The sequence below is a fragment of the Schistocerca serialis genome, chromosome 8 (genome assembly GCF_023864345.2).
Source record: "Schistocerca serialis cubense isolate TAMUIC-IGC-003099 chromosome 8, iqSchSeri2.2, whole genome shotgun sequence".
Lineage (NCBI taxonomy): Eukaryota > Metazoa > Arthropoda > Insecta > Orthoptera > Acrididae > Schistocerca > Schistocerca serialis.
Genome location: NC_064645.1, coordinates 558,453,299 through 558,472,880, shown reverse-complemented (window position 1 = coordinate 558,472,880; position 19,582 = coordinate 558,453,299). Strand labels below are relative to the sequence as shown.

Genomic DNA, 19,582 nt, shown 5'->3' with positions numbered 1-19,582 from the left:
TAGATTCTGGAATTTTTTTTTTTTCTTTTATTTCGAGTCTCATTTTTCAGGTGCGGCTTAGATTCGAGTAAATACGGTAGCTACTCTTTTCTTCACGTCATTTCAGTTTTCTACATCTGTCATTTTCTGATCTGTCTATTTTGTTTCTGTCCCCCTCCCACCTCTGTTACATCAATGCACTTAACTTTTCATTCTTATTAACTCATGCATGATGCTTTATCAGTGATTACTATGGGGCTCTCAGGCTTTCAAATCCTGTCCGATGCAATCCCCAACAATCAGTCTTCCCTTCTCATCCCGTCCAGTAAGTCTCCCCTGACCCGGGGTTCCGATTGATATTTTTGAACTGTACCCCTTTTCCTAAATCTTTCGACTCTCTTTTCTTCACCCCTTCTTTCTTCCCCTTAAACTCTTCTGCCAGAAGAAGAAGCAGCCACTGGCTCCAGAAACTTGCTTAAGATGAACAGTTTGTGTGTGTGTGTGTGTGTGTGTGTGTGTTTTCATGCCGCCGCTTTATGCAATCAATGGCTGTTGTGGATAAAGCAAGTTTCAGAAGGGTCATTTGTGCACTTTTTGAATGTTGCAAGAGTTACACATGAAATAAATCTTGAAAAGGAGATATAGAGTGAACAGTTTGATGACTTTGTTACTGTAATACAGGTTTGTTAGAAAACTTTGATAGCAGTTTAGTGACTTAAATAGATTTGAACTTGATTTTATTGTTCGTACAACTTCTTTTGGAGTCAACACTGAAAGTACACCACTTGAAATTCAGTTCAAGCTCATTGACTTTCATTGTAACCATGTGCTCATGGCAAGGTTTTGCACTGCGAAAAATACTGAGTTAGCAAGAACTTCCCTGGGAAACAGTTCCCGCAGTTGTTTTGAGCAGTTACTTGTGTCTGCAGTATGTTTGGGACCATACATCTGTGTGAAATTAACTAAGTGGAAGCTTAGTATAGCTCATGTAACTGGGGCAATGTGTATGATATCCAGTAATCTCACTCCAAACATTGAAATGATAGTGAAAAAACATTTAAAACCAATTATAGAGTGATTAAAATAGATGTATCTTTCTTTTTCATAAGCAATATTCCAGCTCCGAGCTTCAAACATGATGCTTTTCAGTTAGAATGCGTATATTAAGTTAATAGATATATAATAATAAAGTGTTCGTTGCTTATTGCTTTTGTTTTATTTGTGACAAGGAAATTAAGTCAACAAGAGTGATAGTTTATTCTCTTTTTCTTGCTCTCAGAGTCCTCCACCAGTTCTCCAATGAACAGCATGACAGAATGTGGAACATATCATACTGCTATTACCTGCTGTCAACCTATACGATATATTACTTTGCAGTGTTGCTCTGCTCATTGCAGCGTTACACAATGAAAATATTGTTCTTTGTTTGTTTCTCTCTTTGTTGCTGTGTTGTACCTCTATTGAACTGCAGATGGTCAATTGCTTTTCTGTTGTCTGCTGGTGTCAGCTGCTCACCCACTTGGGGTAACTGCACTGTCTGAGGCGCCTCGCAATGGTTTGCGCCCCCCTCCCCTTCCCCCCTCCCTCCCTCATTGGAGGTTCGAGTCCTCCCTCGGACGTGTGAGTGTGTTTTTTTGTCCTTAGCGTAAGCTAGTTTAAGTTGTGTGTGAGCCTAGGGAACAATGACCACAGAAGTTTGGTTCCATAGGAACTTACCACAAATTTCAGCTGCTCACCACCTTGTACTCCATGTTACGCTTCTTTCTGAGCACAAATGTACCGTTCTCACTTTCTCGTAAACAATAAAGGCAGGTACAAAGCCGTAAGTGACAAGATGGTGTTTAGAAAGATGTACACTAGCATAAATTCATCTGCTTTTCTTTACCACAGAATTGTTGTACGTTAATGTTATTACTTTTTCATTCGATGACACTTTTTTCTTGCTCAGGGGAGGCTACACTTCCACAAATACTATGAACATGCTATATTTGCATTCCACTATTATAATAATGATGAAAATTAAAAGAATTCTTCTAATGATCTAGTGTGAATTTCAACTCAAGCATCAGTTGTCGATTGTCTATTGTTGTCAATCTTTGGTCTTGTTCACAAGTAAGAGATGAGATATGCATGCGCGTTATGCCTGCTCGGCAATGCAAATGTCAGCAGTGCCCACAGACAGCTCACACACCCAGCCTTTATTTGGAATGAACACATTTCACACGATTTAAAGTATCTTCAGTAATCAGTCTTTTGGCTTCTATATTATTTCCCTGTGATTGTGTGTACTTAGGTGTTCAGGTTTTCAACACAATGTGCTGCCCTGGCACAGAATATTTTCTTAAATAGTTTATTAAATGTTTGCTGCATAAGTAATCTTTCATCTGATTGTGTACTAATACTAACAAGATTATCTTCATATGTTATTAATGGTCTGTATCTTTTGTCGGTCAAGTTGCACTATAAACTGCACATTTAGATCACAGAGCACAGCTACAGTGTTGTCTGCATCATTTATTTTCATTATTATAAAGCACAACTAGTCTTGGTCACTGGCCGTCAGTTAAAATGATGCGGCTACCAGCACTAAATAATTGTGTGTGATAGGGAAGTACAGTGCTGTCTCTCACAATCTCATGATCTCCTGGGAAACAGAAGAGAACCATAATTATGTGTGCATATTGAAATAAAGCTAACATAAATACATCAAAATATAAACTTGTAATTTACCTTGCAATGTGGGCTGTTAGTTACGTGTTCCATGATGAATCTCATGATAACCGTTATGATGTGGAATGTGTCAGGTGCTTAAAAAGTGCATACATGGATGAAGTTTTTTTTTTTTTTTTTTTTTTTTAAGCTTAAAATTTTTATTACGTACTCTATTCCCTTAAGTGGCACAAATTACATATATTATACCTATAGATTTATTTATTCCTATTCAAGAATTCATCTATGGTACAGAATGTTTTGTCAAGGAGATATGATTTCATTTTATTTTTAAAACTGTTACTGCTGTCCGTCAGGCATTTTATTTCATCTGGTAATTCATCCAAAAGTTTTACAGCAGCATATTGTATCGCTTTCTCTCCCAAAGGTAAGTTTAAGTAGAGGATAGTGCAAGTCTTTCTTTCTTCTGGTATCATAATCATGAATGTTACTGTTGTTTTTAAACTGGTCCATGTTGTTGAGAACAAATTTCATTGCTGAGTAAATGTACTGTGAGGCGGTTGTAAGAATTACTGACTTTTAAAGCGATGCCTACAAGATATGTGACTATGTGTCCCACACATTATTCTAACCACTTTCTTTTGAGCAGTGAATACTTTTTACCTAAGTGTTGAGTTACCCCTAAATATTATTCTGCATGATATCAGAGAATGAAAGTATGCAAAGTATGTTAGCTTGCTAATTTCTATATCCTCAAAATTAGCAATTATTCTGAGTGCAAAAGTTGCTGAACCACTTTAGAAGATCCAAAATATGAATTTCCCACTTAAAATTCTCATCCTTATACACACCCAAAAATTTAGTATGCTCTACCCTAGCTACTGACTTGTGTTGATCTGTTATATTTATTGAAGGAACTGTACTCCTTGCAGCAGAAAAATGCATGCGCTGCCCCCCCCCCCCCCCCCCCCCCCCCCCCCCTTCCAAGTTCAGAGTAAGCCCATTCACAGAAAATCAATCAATAACTTTTCCAAAGACATTATTTGTATCATTTTCTATTGGAGTTTCTTTTACTGTCATTTAATGAACAAAGTAAGAGCATATGGACTATCAGACCAATTGTGTGATTGGATTGGAGAGTTCCTCGATAACAGAACGCAGCATGTCATTCTCAATGGAGAGGAGTCTTCCGAAGTAAGAGTGATTTCAGGTGTGCTGCAGGGGTGTGTCATAGGACCATTGTTATTCACAATATACATAAATGACCTTATGGATGACATCGGAAGTTCACTGAGGCTTTTTGCGGATGATGCTGTGGTGTATTGAGAGGTTGTAACAATGGAAAATTGTACTGAAATGCAGGAGGATCTGCAGCGAATTGACGCATGGTGCAGGGAATGGCAATTGAATTTTAATGTAGAAAAGTGTAATGTGCTGTGAATACATAGAAAGATAGATCCCTTATCACTTAGCTACAAAATAGCAGGTCAGCAACTGGAAGCAGTTAATTCCATAAATTATCTGGGAGTACGCATTAGGAGTGATTTAAAATGGAATGATCATATAAAGTTGATCGTTGGTAAAGCAGATGCCAGACTGAGATTCATTGGAAGAATCCTAAGGAAATGCAATCCGAAAACAAAGAAAGTTGGTTACAGTATGCTTGTTCTCCCACTGCTTGAATACTGCTCAGCAGTGTGGGATCCGTACCAGATAGGGTTGATAGAAGAGATAGAGAAGATCCAACGGAGAGCAGCATGCTTCGTTACAGGATCATTTAGTAATCGTGAAAGCGTTACGGAGATGATAGATAAACTCCAGTGGAAGACTCTGCAGAAGAGACGCTCAGTAGCTCAGTACGGGCTTTTGTTAAAGTTTCGAGAACATACCTTCCCCGACGAGTCAAGCAGTATATTGCTCCCTCCTACGTATATCTCATGAAGAGACCATGAGGGTAAAATCAGAGAGTTTGGAGCCCACACAGAAGCATACCGACAGTCCTTCTTTCCACGAACAATACGAGACTGGAATAGAAGGAAGAACCGATAGAGGTACTCAAGGTACCCTCCGTCACACACCGTCAGGTGGCTTGCGGAGTATGGATGTAGATGTAGATGTAGATGTACTGGATTAATAATGGTGCTTTTATCATCAGCAAACACTCAGTTTAGCTTCTTGTTTCATATAAGAAGGGAGGTCATTCACATATACCGAGAACAGAAAGGGACCCATGTTCAAACCCTGTGGAACACCTAATGTAATTTCTCCTCAGTTAGATGAAGTGGGAAACTTCCTTAAATCACTTAAACCATATAAAGAAACTTTCTGCTTCCTGTTCTGTAGGTATGAGTTAAACCGCTCTTATGCTGTTCCATTTATAACATATAATTGTAATTTCTGTTACACAATGTCATGGTTCACATACTCAAATGCTTTTGATAAGTCACAGAAAATTCCTATTGGTAACATTTTACTATTCAAATGCTCTGTTATGTGAGCAGTGAAATTGTATATTGCTGTCTTAGTGAAACAGCATTTTTGAAATCCAAACTGTGCTTTACTAAGTATCCCATTACTGCTGAGATGGCTAACCTCTCCCGAGTACATTACTTTCTTGACAATTTTTGAAAATGCTGTGAATAAGAATACTGGCAGGTAATTATTGATATCTGTGGTGTCCCTTTTTTTAATAGAGAAATGTGACAATGGCGTATTTTAACCAGCTTAGGAAAATACCTTGAGTTAGTGATGCATTACAGATGTGACTCAGAACATCAGCTTAACTGCTCCGCATTGTTTTTAATATCTTGTTAGAAATGTCATCTACTCCAACAGAACATTTATTTTTCAAAGATTTAATGATTTTCTTTATTTCACAAGAGGTTGTTAGCGGAAAATTAATTTGACTAGTATTTCTCAAAATTAACTCTCCTGTGTACTGCATGGCTTTTTCTTTTGAACTGTACTCAGCAATTTTTTCACCTACACTTAAGAAATGGTTGTTAAATACATTAGCTGCTTGTGTACTGTTGGTTAAGATGGTCTCATTGTCTTTAATAGTAATACTACCTACCCCAGTGGTTACATTTCCTGTCTCTCTTCTAACAACATTCCATACTGATTTTATTTTATTGCCTGAGTTGTTAATTTCATCTCTAAGATACTTATTTTTTGATTTTCTGACAACTTTTCTCGGTATGCTAAAATAGTTTTTATAGTGTAAAATTACTTCTGGGTCTTTACTAATTCTTGCTGCCTCATACAGTTTTCTTTTCCTTTCTGAAGACGCTTTAATACCTGTAGTGATCTAAGATTTCTTTGAAAACTGTTTGGTCATAACATTTAGCAGGTTTTTTTTTGGGGCAACATTGTTCAAAAAGAGAGATAAATTTATAAAGAAATATGTTGCATTTATCATTGGCATTTAGCTATTATATAAATCTCTCCAATTAACATTTCTTAAACTTACTCCGAAGTGCTCTATAGATACCAGGTTGACCAGCCTTACACTTTTACTTAGTGGTTTCTGTACTGTACACTCTGCTAGATTTTATAAGTTAATCAGTTGTGCATCATGGTCTGACAATCCATTTATCACAGGGAAAGCATGTATTATTTTTATATCCTCTTGCTGCACAAAAACATTATGTATTAGAGTGCTGGTGTCTTGAGTTATACATGCAGGGAAATTGATCACTTATTCTAAGTTGAAGCAATAATAATTAGCACACCTGTGGTGTAAAATACCAGTTCAGGAAAGTGATGTGTTGCACAATGTTGAAAGTACCACTGGTCAATTAATTTTTATTAGTTAATTTAGTAAGTTCGCATACGTATATTGTTCGGTGATTTCAGGATATCTGTACAAGCAACCGAGTGTGTATGTACACAGCATTTCTGCAAGATGGGGCAACTCTCAGTTTGGTCACACTCTGTGGCATCTGCTGATATGGCAATTCCTCCAAGCAGCTTCGCTCTTGCCTTGGAGAGACGTGCTTCATCTCTAACAGCCTCAGAGTCAAATCTTCCTTTCTCAAATAAGTATATTAATAAAATGATTAATGACATGCTACAACATGAAAAGTTAAACCGCCAAGAGGATTGATAAGTCGAGGCAGGGGATTGATAAGTTGAGGCAGATGTAGTAACAGATTGATGTCATAACATGTATATCCCTGTGACATTTGATGTTTGTGGTGCTGACAATTTCAAGAATTTTATTTTATTTACTCGTATGGCTAGGGCCCCCCGTCGGGCAGACCATTCACCGGGTGCTGGTCTTTCAATTTGACGCCACTTCGGCGACCTGCAGTTGATGAGGATGATAGGATGATTATGTGAGGATAGTACAGCACCCAGTCCCTGGGTGGAGGAAATTCCCCGACCCAGCTGGGAATCGAACCCGGGCCCAGAGGATTAACAATCTGTCACACTGACCATTCAGCTACCGGGGGCGGACATTTCAAGAATGATGACCATGGATGTGATACAAAGTGTGTTCCATTTGTAATTATGACTTGGTTAATACACTATATCCAACAATGATATGTCTGGAATGAATGGATGTGCTCCTGTTTGAAATTTAAAATTGACTGTTGTAGTTTTCTCCCCTGAGAGTTTGTATTTATTTATTTATTTATTTATTTATTTATTTATTTATCTGAGTCAAAAATACAAAACTAATACTACAATTTATTGTTCATGATTGAAAGAATTTCATGTTTTGTGTGACCAGTGTTCCGCTATGAGAATGGTACAGTCATTCACTGCAAATGAGTTTTCAGTGTCAAAGAGCTCACTCAGATTACTACAAACTGACAAGATTTCTGAGTCCTACCTTGTGCTGCAGAAGACCATACCTGTAATATGCTGGGTCAAAATTAAAGTTGAAGCTCATAGCCTGGCTTCTGAGTATTAAAGTGCTCACACAGATTGCACAGTGAGACAGTTGATTGGGAGTCTCTGAAATGTTCCTTGAGGAAACATGCTACTGCTCACTGTGTTTGTAGTTGAGGTGAATGAACAGTGGTCAACAACTTTTTGAGATGCTTTTGCACATTAAGGAACTGAGTAAGAAAAGGGAAAAGTCACTAAGCGTTTCATTAGCCAGCTGATTAATTTATTTTCTGTACAGCTGTAATTTTTTTTTCCACCAGTGTTACCATCATAAACAAGCACAACTTTCAGCACTGGATGATAGATAACACTTTGACTTCATCCATATAACTTTTAGATTACAAGGTGGCTAAAAGTTTTTAGTTTGTTTGTAACTTCCTGCTATACTTTAGTCACAACAGCATGTTAGATACACACTGTTTCAATCAAAGTTGCAGTTTGCTGTGAAACTTCATGCACCAAAAACTGAATGAATTAAGAGGATCTGTGCTTTCAGTAAGAAAAGGCCACAGACTGACTTCCCAGAATGCCTTAGTGAATAACTTCAACAGTATGTTGTCAATAACTTTTAGTATGTGACCAGTTTTCTTTTTGAAATTGATTAGAGAACATTCCATCCCTGCAATTCATCACTGGTATACTGTAAAACCTCTATAGTGAAATGAATAGGATACTGCAAATCCAGTTACAATGTCTATGTAAATCTGCTCTCATGCAATTGAGGAAGATAAGAACAATTTTATCAAGTAAATTGATGAACTGTTGTGTGACAAACATTGCAGCAACACTTTTAGTAAAACAATCTTATTGCTTTAATTGTTTAGAGTAAATATAGTCTGAACATACAGTAGTGATAATTTTTTGAGCATAATTTAAGAGTCTTAATAAGTGTGTTGTTCGTAAACACATATGCTGGAATTTGTACAAGAGAAGAGACAAATGTAGAGGAATAATTGTTAAATTTTAAGGTGTAATTGTGATAGCAGAGACAACCAGTGTGTTGCATCATGGGCATATTGTGTTTTATTTGGAGTAACAATATGAATGATTTATATACCTGTTTCACTTATTTCACTCTTCTTTGTTTTCTTTTCACTGAAGGCCTTGCTAACGGCTACAAGGAGAATGACGCCATCTCGACATCAAGCAGCAGCAGCAGCAACAACAGTGTTTTCTCAGTGTCACTAACAAAAGAAATTGGCCGCAGTGATCTTGGAGATAGATTTCGTAATGTCATTTCTCGTGCTGTGGAGATTATCTGTTCTACAGGTATGTTTTGTCTCTCAGATCTTAAATACCATCAATAACTCATTAATTCATCTTCACACTTGTTATGTAGAAGCTGCCTTCAGGAAATAAATGTTTAGTAGGTTAAAGAATTGAAATAGTAAAGATATCGAACTGTAGACAGACCCACAGGAAAGGCTAAAGTCATTGCCAGATTTTCAGGCAGTGTCCATCCTCAGAGCAGCCGAGTTGTTGCGGCACTGCGGCGTGGTTGTGCAGAGTGCTTATCTTTCCCTCTGCCACTGCTTGTATTCCACCCAGGACTTCCCACATTGCCTTGTTGAGGGCTTCGTTGTTTGAATAAGAGGGAAAAACCCCAAAACTTAAAGCAGCATTAGAAAAGAGCTGTAATTTTTACTCAAAAATCATCTACATCTACATCTACATTTATACTCCGCAAGCCACCCAACGGTGTGTGGCGGAGGGCACTTTACGTGCCACTGTCATTACCTCCCTTTCCTGTTCCAGTCACGTATGGTTCGCAGGAAGAACGACTGTGTGAAAGCCTCCGTGCGCGCTCTAATCTCTCTAATTTTACATTCGTGATCTCCTCGGGAGGTATAAGTAGGGGGAAGCAATATATTCGATACCTCATCCAGAAACGCACCCTCTCGAAACCTGGCGAGCAAGCTACACCGCGATGCAGAGCGCCTCTCTTGCAGAGTCTGCCACTTGAGTTTATTAAACATCTCCGTAACGCTATCATGGTTACCAAATAACCCTGTGACGAAACGCGCCGCTCTTCTTTGGATCTTCTCTATCTCCTCCGTCAGACCGATCTGGTACGGATCCCACACTGATGAGCAATACTCAAGTATAGGTCGAACGAGTGTTTTGTAAGCCACCTCCTTTGTTATATTTCATTTATTATACTCACAGTAATCCAAGAATTCAGTTCTGACTTATTCCCAAAAAGGCTTTCCTATCAGCTGTTGATATAAAAAAAATCAAATTATGCAAAGAAAGTTAAAGTAAAAATGCAATATGTATTGTTCTAAGTTCCCTATATTGTTTGGAACAGCTTGTAGTATATAAACACAATTAATCAGGTAGCTTTTGAATACAAACGATTATTTAAAAATACTCATGCTACCCTTCAGAGCTTTCTGACTCACTATACTGTGCCATATTGTATTCAGCTTAAAAAACCACACACACACACACACACACACACACACACACACACACACACACACACACACACACACACACTAACTCATTTGGTTATAATGTTCTGTAGATCCCATCACAAAGGAATACAGAAAGGGTTGGGGGATTTGTATTTACGGAGAATAATCTGTTGTAAACTAACTGTGTGTGCTAATTTAGGAAACAGCTGTTACTAAAGAGGGTCTTCATAAGTGGTATTAATGACACGTTCAGGGAGTTAAGCTCAGTTAACAACCACCCACAATTTTTTGCTACTTCATTAATTTTTTCATTCAATATTTTTTTGTCAGTGGATCTTATTGATTCAGGTGAATAACACAGCTGACCTCAAATACTTTTACAGTACTTTCATTTCAGAGCCATAACAGGTTCCAGGCATCATGCCAATCGTTAGATGGCAAACATTTACAGCTAATGACTGTTTTCATCAGTAGCATGTTGTCAACTGGAACGCTGCACAAGAATGTTTGAACATTTAGTACCACCGTTATGTTGTTTCGGTGATTAAAACAGGCTAATATGCCAACTTTTATGTAGATATAAGGTGAAACAGTTTTCCACTGGAACAGTTGTGAGTGTATACAAATATTCAAATATGGTTGTACAGTACTGAAGCTGACAACATGCTGCTGATAGAACATTTATATAATTGGAAACATTATCCATCTGGAGATTGGCACAAATGCCCAAAAATATTATGGCTTTGAAATAAAAACACTTTAAAAGTATTTGTGCCTCGTCACAGTATTCACTAACAGTCATTAACGGCTACTGAATTCTCAAGATCCAGCAAGGATAAAATAACATTTATTGATTTACTCAACTATTCATCCTTTTCCATCTCACTTTCTGCTTTCCTCCTCAATTCTGTGTTGCATAATAATAGATTTTTGTAGTGAGGAATGTTCTCTTTGCCTGTGCTAGTCGATTTTATGTCTTCCTTACTTAATCCATCTCAGAATTAAAGACAGCAGTATTTCTTCACTCCAGCGTACTACATGGTTCCTAATTTTTTTGTCTAGTTTCTTATAATTTCATCTTTTCTCCTCAGAACTTCTGTCTTTCTTTGATTTGCTTTCATTTATATTCTTTATTCAGTGAACTCTCCATTTCATTCAACAGGTCCTATAACTCTTCCCCACTTTGACAGATGACAGCAGTGTCATCAGTACACCTTATCGTTGATACCCCTTCACTCAGAATTTTAACACCATGTTGTTGTTGTTGTTGTGGTCTTCAGTCCTGAGACTGGTTTGATGCAGCTCTCCATGCTACTCTATCCTGTGCAAGCTTTTTCATCTCCCAGTACCTACTGCAACCTACATCCTTCTGAATCTGCTTAGTGTATTCATCTCTTGGTCTCCCTTTACGATTTTTACCCTCCACGCTGCCCTCCAATACTAAATTGGTGATCCCTTGATGCCTCAGAACATGTCCTACCAACCGATCCCTTCTTCTGGTCAAGTTGTGCCACAAACTTCTCTTCTCCCCAATCCTATTCAATACTTCCTCATTAGTTATGTGATCTACCCATCTAATCTTCAGCATTCTTCTGTAGCACCACATTTCAAAAGCTTCTATTCTCTTCTTGTCCAAACTATTTATCGTCCATGTTTCACATCCATACATGGCTACACTCCATACGAATACTTTCAGAAATGACTTCCTGACACTTAAATCAATACTGGATGTTAACAAATTTCTCTTCTTCAGAAACGCTTTCCTTGCCATTGCCAGCCTACATTTTATATCCTCTCTACTTCGACCATCATCAGTTATTTTGCTCCCCAAATAGCAAAACTCCTTTACTACTTTAAGTGCCTCATTTCCTAATCTAATTCCCTCAGCATCACCCGACTTAATTAGACTACATTCCATTACCCTTGTTTTGCTTTTGTTGATGTTCATCTTATATCCTCCTTTCAAGACACTGTCCATTCCATTCAACTGCTCTTCCAAGTCCTTTGCTGTCTCTGACAGAATTACAATGTCATCGGCGAACCTCAAAGTTTTTATTTCTTCTCCATGAATTTTAATACCTACTCCGAATTTTTCTTTTGTTTCCTTTACTGCTTGCTCAATATACACATTGAACAACATCGGGGAGAGGCTACAACCCTGTCTTACTCCCTTCCCAACCACTGCTTCCCTTTCATGTCCCTCGACCCTTATAACTGCCATCTGGTTTCTGTACAAATTGTAAATAGCCTTTAGCTCCCTGTATTTTACCCCTGCCACCTTTAGAATTTGAAAGAGAGTATTCCAGTCAACATTGTCAAAAGCTTTCTCTAAGTCTACAAATGCTAGAAACGTAGGTTTGCCTTTCCTTAATCTTTCTTCTAAGATAAGTCGTAAGGTCAGTATTGCTTCACGTGTTCCAGTGTTTCTACGGAATCCAAACTGATCTTCCCCGAGGTTGGCTTCTACTAGTTTTTCCATTCGTCTGTAAAGAATTCGTGTTAGTATTTTGCAGCTGTGACTTATTAAGCTGATAGTTCGGTAATTTTCACATCTGTCAACACCTGCTTTCTTTGGGATTGGAATTATTATATTCTTCTTGAAGTCTGAGGGTATTTCGCCTGTTTCATACATCTTGCTCACCAGATGGTAGAGTTTTGTCAGGACTGGCTCTCCCACGGCCGTCAGTAGTTCCAATGGAATATTGTCTACTCCGGGGGCCTTGTTTCGACTCAGGTCTTTCAGTGCTCTGTCAAACTCTTCACGCAGTATCATATCTCCCATTTCATCTTCATCTACATCCTCTTCCATTTCCATAATATTGTCCTCAAGTACATCGCCCTTGTATAGACCCTCTATATACTCCTTCCACCTTTCTGCTTTCCCTTCTTTGCTTAGAACTGGGTTTCCATCTGAACTCTTGATATTCATACAAGTCGTTCTCTTATCTCCAAAGGTCTCTTTAATTTTCCTGTAGGCGGTATCTATCTTATCCCTAGTGAGATAGGCCTCTACATCCTTACATTTGTCCTCTAGCCATCCCTGCTTAGCCATTTTGCACTTTCTGTCGATCTCATTTTTGAGACGTTTGTATTCCTTTTTGCCTGTATCACTTACTGCATTTTTATATTTTCTCCTTTCATCAATTAAATTCAATATTTCTTCTGTTACCCAAGGATTTCTACTAGCCCTCGTCTTTTTACCTACTTGATCCTCTGCTGCCTTCACTACTTCATCCCTCAAAGCTACCCATTCTTCTTCTACTGTATTTATTTCCCCCATTCCTGTCAATTGCTCCCTTATGCTTTAACACCATATCTGAACCTATCTCTTATTTCCTTCATTGTTTCTTTGATGTACAGGTATGACAGACAAAGATAAAATCTGCCTACTGCATTTACAAATTTTTTAATGTGTTCGATTCCCTCTTGGTGTAATTGCACCTCTTGGTTCTTGTACACATTGTATATTACTCTTATGCCTCAATAACATAACCTATTTCTTGAGGATTTCAGACATCTTTTATGATTTCACCTTGTCAGACTCTTTTTCTTTATAGAAAAGTTATTGGAATGCGTGTTAATTCCTAGTCTTGCTTCAGATGTCAAACATAATGGTAGAATTGACTTTCTGATACCTTTATCAAACTGCCATTGAACAGATCCTATGTACTGATGACCTCATTGTTAAACAGCTCTGAACCATCCGCCGCCCCCCCCCCCCCCCCCCCTCCCCTCTATTTCTTCATACATACACAGTAACAGTTCCTTAACTTTGCTGATCCCTAACATTGCTGTGATAATCTTTCTGTTTTTGTTCCAGCCAGCAACTTGGATACATTACTGCAAAGCTGGTTGTGTGACAGTTCTCGCATTTACTTCGGTTATCTATGGGACTTATGGAGGTGAAATTATCTTCTTTAGTTCAGATATGTGTGTGTTGTATGGATCATCATTGTGATTTTTCACTAATATTGATCTCTCTCACTCACTCACTCACTCTCTCTCTCTCTCTCTCTCTCTCTCTCTCTCTCTCTCTCTCTCTCTCTCTCTCTCTCTCTTTCTCTTTCTCTCACGCACACACACACACACACACAAAATACTGTTAACATTCAGAATTCTTCTGCTAAGAAGGAGTAGTTGTCAAGCAGATGACTCCAATTTGTGTTTCGAGTTAATTTTAATAGCTATTCAACTCTACATCTCTGGGTAGGTGGTAAAAGATTTTTATGGTTCAGTACCTTACTCTTTTTAGTGACCAACTAAGTCTGAATGAAGGATAGTGTAAGTCATTTCTCCTTCTAGTATGGTACTTTTGAATGTTACTGTTGTTTTAAAATTGTGACTAATTGTTGGCAATCAGTTTCGTAATGGAGTAAACACAGCTCGAAACTGGGAGAGCATAGGGATGGACTAGGATTTTGTGGAGGTTGGGTGGGCAACAGCACACTGTTATAGGAGGAGTGGGAAGGGTCTTGGGTAGGATATCCCTCGTTTCAGTGCGGGGGTGAAAGATAATCAAAGCCCTGGTGAAGGATATGTTTCATTAGTTCTAGACAAGTATGGTATTGTGTGACGAGAGGGAACCCTCTTTGTAGCTGATACTTGGGAGTGGTGAGAGGATTGGGGGTCTATGACACAGGAAATCAGTTTGTGTTCTAGGTTTGGGAGATATTGCCTTTCTGTGAAGACCTTCATGAGGCCTTCAGCATACTGGGCAAGGGCGTTTTTGTCATTGTAGATGTGTTGGCCACAGGTGGCTAGGCTGTGTGTGAGTGATTTTTTGGTTTGGAAAGGATGGCTGCTATCAGCATGTAGGCACTGTTAGTGGTTAGTGGGTTTGATGTGTACATGAGGGTCAGCATCAAGGGAGGTGGCATGTTGAGTAGAGGAGGACCAGGCGAAGTGAATGGGAGAGAAGGTGTTGAGGTTGTGATGTAATGTGGACAGTGTGTCTTGGCCCAGAGTCCAGATCATGAAGATATCAATGAACCTGAACCAGACTAGGGGTTGGGAGTTTAGGGATGCCAAGAACCATTGACCTTGCTGTTGGTGGGTTGGCTTGTGTGTGTCAGTGATACAGATAGTCGTACCATAGGTACAACCACAATGGAGGGTTATCCGTTGAGAGGCCAGACAAACATGTGATTCCTGAAGACGGACAGCAGCCTCTTCAGTAGTTGCAGGAGCAACAATCTGGATGATTGACCGATCTGGTCTTGTAACATCAACCAAAATGGCCTTGCTGTGTTAGTACTGTGAATGGGTGAAATCAAGTGTAAACTACAGCCTTAATTTTTCCAGAGGTAAAGTAGTCCCCCATTCGGATCTCCGGGCAGGGGCTACACAGGTGAATGTTTCGTCAGAAGTGTGGAATATTAGATTCCTTAGTTGGGCAGGTAGGCTAGAAAATTTAAAAAGGAAAATGGATAAGCTGAAGGTAGATATAGTGGGGATTAGTGAAATTCAGTGGCAGGAGGAACAGGACTTCTGTTAAGATGAATATTGGGCTATAAATATAAAGTGAAAATGCAGGAGTGGATTTAATAATGAAAAAGAAAATAGAAATGCACATAAGCTACTACGAAAAGCATAATGAACACATTATTGTAGCCCACGCCTACCACAGTAGGACAGGTTTACTTTCTAACTAGCTCCACAGATCATGAAAAGATTGAAGAAATGTATGATGAGGAAAAAGATATTATTCAGATAGTTAAAGGAGATGGGACTGGAACTTGATAGTAGGAAAAGGACGAGAAGGAAAAATAGAAGGTGTTTATGGACTGGAGAAAAGGAATGAAAGATTAAGCTGCCTGGTAGAGTTTTGCGCAGAGCATAATTTAACCATTGCTAACACTTGGTTTAACAATCATAAATGAAGGTTGTATACATGAAAGGGACCTGGAGACATTGGAAAGTTTCAGATTAATTATATAATGGTTAGACAGAGATTTAGGAACCAGATTTTAAATTGTAAGACATATCCAGTGACAGGTGTGGACTCTGACCAAAATTTATTGGTTATGAACTGTAGATTAAAACGGAAGAAATTGAAAAAAGGTTGGATTTTAAGGAAATGGCACCTGGATAAGTTGAAACGACCAGTGGTTGTTGAGAGCTTCAGAGATAGCATCAGGCAACAGTTGACTGGAACACGGGAAAGGAATATAGTAAAAGACAGATGGATAGCTTTAAGATTGGTTAGTTGCTTTGGGGTATAAAGGGACCAAACTACAGGGTCATCAGTCCCTTATTCCTCAAACAAACAATACTCAAGGTAAAACAGTTCCCAAGAGGATAGTAGCTTTAAGAGATGAAATAGTGAAGGCATCAGGGAATCAATACAGGTAAAAATACAAGGCCTCGTAGGGATCCTTGGATAACACGAGAGATATGGAATGTAACTGATGAAAGGAGAAAATTTAGAAATGTAGCAAATGAAGCAGGCATAAGGGAACACAAACATCTAAAAGATGAGATTGACTGGAAGTGCAAAATTTCTAAGCAGGAATGGCTAGAGCTCAAATATAAGGATTTAGGAGCACATTTTACTAGGTGAAAGATAGGTACTGCCTACAGGAAAATTAAAGAGGCCTTTGGGGAAAAGAGAATCAGCTGTATGAATATCAAAAGCTTAGATGGTAAACGAGTCATAAGCAAAGAAGGGAAGGCTGAAAGCATGTTTATCCACACTAGAAATTGTAAGTCCAGAAAAGCATGCAAGTATGTTGTGTGCAGGTTAAGAAATGTGGCAGTTTTGGAACATTACTTGAAGAATAATTCCTTTGAGTTTTGGTGTGTCGCTTGATTTTTTTCCCTCATCTCCCCAACGATGTACAAAAATGCCAGCATGGTTGCATTGGCTATTCTCTCTTCATGTTGACTTCTTCTCCAAAAAGATCCATTTAAAAATGCAAGTTCTCATTGCGTCGGATGTGATATCAGCACATAGCTCAGTAGGAGAATGAAAACTTGTGACTTCTGCATGTTATAACTTTTAATTAACACAATAGTGGGGGAGTGGAAGTACATATGTCTTTATTGCACCAGCTCAAAAGATTGACAGGCACCGAGATCAGTGAAAAAACAATTGAGGTACCTAAAAAATTGATAGTAGAGCTTTCAATTTTGTGTCAGCTTAGATATAATTGTGCCTCACTATGATATCTCTGGTGTGCAAGATGTATGAGCCTGGAATACTTGCTTTGAAATTGTGGAGGTAGCAGGATAAAATACAATCAAACAATGGAAAATCCAGGATTGAATGTAACAATGTTTTGAAAAGTAAAGTTGCCACTCACCATATAGTTACCTGAGACTTCAGTCGTGTGTGTGAGTTGCATTTGCGTGTGTGTGGGTGATTGTACATGTGTGTCTATGTATGTTGTTGACGAAGGTCTTAATGGCCGAAAGCTTTATTTGTGACAGTCCTTTTGTTGTGCCTATCTTTGACTCACCATCTCTGCTATATGGTGAGTGGCAACTTTCCTTTTCATAATATTGTTACAGGATAAAATACGGGAGAGAGAGCCTATTTACAAATTGTACAGAAACCAGATGGCAGTAATAAGAGTTGAGGGGGCATGAAAGGGAAGCAATTGTTTAGAAGGGAGTGAGACAGGGCTGTAGCCCATTCTCTATGTTATTCGATCTGCACATTGAACAAGCAGTAAAGGAGACTAAAGAAAAATTTGGAGTAGGAATTAAAAATCAGAGAGAAGAAATAAAAACTTCAAGGTCTGCCAGTGATGTTGTTATTCTGTCAGATATAGCAAAGGCCCTGGAAGAGCAGTTGAACAGAATGGATTGTTTTGAAAAGAAGATATAAAATGTACATCAACAAAAGCAAAACAAGGATAATGGAGTGTAGTCAAATTAAATCAGGTGAGCCAAAGGGAATCAGATTAGGAAACAAGATGCTTAAAGTAGTAGATGAGTGTTGCTATGTGGGCAGCAAAATAACAGATGATGGCCGAAGTAGAGTGGCTATAAAATGCAGGCTGACAACGGCAAGAAAACTGATTCTGAAGAAGAGAAATTTGTCAACATTGAATATAGAATTAAGTGTTAGGAAGTCTTTTATGAAGGTGTTTGTCTGGAGTGTAGACTTGTATGAAAGTGAAACATGGATGATAAACAGTTTAGATAAAAAGAGAACAGAAATTTTCAAAATGTGGTGCTACAGAAGAATGCTGAAGATTAGATGAGTCGATAATGTGACTAATGAGGAGATACTGAATAGAATTGGGAACGTGTAGCACAAGTGGACCAAAAAAAGAACCATTTGATAGGACACATTCTGAGACATAAAGGTATTGCCAATTTTAGTATTGGAGGGAAATGTAGGGGGTAAAAATTGTAGAGAGAGGCCAAGAGTGAATACAGTAAGCAGATTCAGAAAGATGTAGGCTGCAGTAGTTGTTCAAAGATGAAGAGGCTTGTACAGGATAGAGTTGGGTGGGGATCTGCACCACAATAACATATGATTGTTTTGAGGTTAAGAAAACAACCTGTGCAACTCTTCCAGATTTGAGATAGGCTTTTGACACTGTCTTCCATAGTATACGTGTAAGAAAGCTCCAATACTATGGAGCTGGAGAGGATGCTCCTCATCTTATTGAGTTTTATCTAAGCAACAGAAGGCAGATGGTAACTATAAACAACCAAAGAGCAGACTCATTACCTGTTAGAATAGGTGTTCCACAGAGCTCGGTGCTTGGTCCATTCCTGTTCATTGTCTATGTAAATGAGTGAACCTCGTTTTTGTCGTGTCAGGCAGGGCTGCGTGCAGATGATACAACTCTAATCACACAAGTTGGTGGTCCAGAGGAGCTGTGATATAATTAAATGTAGCTATGGGCCAAAGTGTTAATTGCTTCCAGGCAAATTATTTACAAAGTAATAACATTAAAACTGAAGACATTGTGTTCAATTTAAGTGCCTCCAGTTAAAATAAAAAATAATCAAACTGTAGTAACACTGTTCACGTTTTCCGTCGCACTTCACATAGCGTATACCGGGAACTGTCTCCTAGGCATGCCTGATGTGAATTGACTGGGCACGGCCCGTGCTGCCTGAGTTGTTTTTGTTGTTCCGCCGGCAGAGGTCGGAGCCGAATTCTCGCGTGCCCTCTAGTGGACGGGACTCTACTTGCGGCAACTACTGTCCGTGACGCACCGTGCCGATGTGCGCCTCCCGCGATCTTTCTCGTGGCTACAGCACAAACTATTAGGTTTCCATATAGATCAGAAACTTAGCTGGGCAGTTCATACAGAAAAATTATGCTCAAAACTTTCTCTAGTGAGTTATCTGCTGTTCAAACTGAGGTATAATGTAAGTCAAACTCTACTAGTATATGATTATTTTACATTTTTCCACTCCCACTGTACCTATGGAATTCTACTATGAGGTAATTGCCCCAGCTGAAAAACTGTATCCAAGTGCCAAGAAAAGTCTATCAGATGTACAGCAGCACTGACTCCAAGAGGCTCTCATGAAGATCATTTCACAGAACTTAATATTATGACAGCACCAAGCCACTACATGTATAATTGCTTTCTCAGTGTTAAAGAGAATGTAAATAATTTTAGCCTAAGATGTCTGTACATGATCACGACATA

At 38.7% G+C, this 19,582-nt stretch overlaps 1 protein-coding gene across 1 annotated transcript in view; it reads left to right on the top strand.

Annotated features, from left to right (window-relative positions):
- The window catches only part of LOC126416782 (lysosomal-trafficking regulator), a 603,504-nt gene that overhangs the window by 391,435 nt on the left and 192,487 nt on the right, over nucleotides 1–19,582 (top strand). Inside the window, exon 37 of the mRNA XM_050084644.1 lies at nucleotides 8,647–8,814. Within this exon, the coding sequence (XP_049940601.1) occupies nucleotides 8,647–8,814 (168 nt within the window). The remainder of the gene's footprint in view (nucleotides 1–8,646; nucleotides 8,815–19,582) is intronic.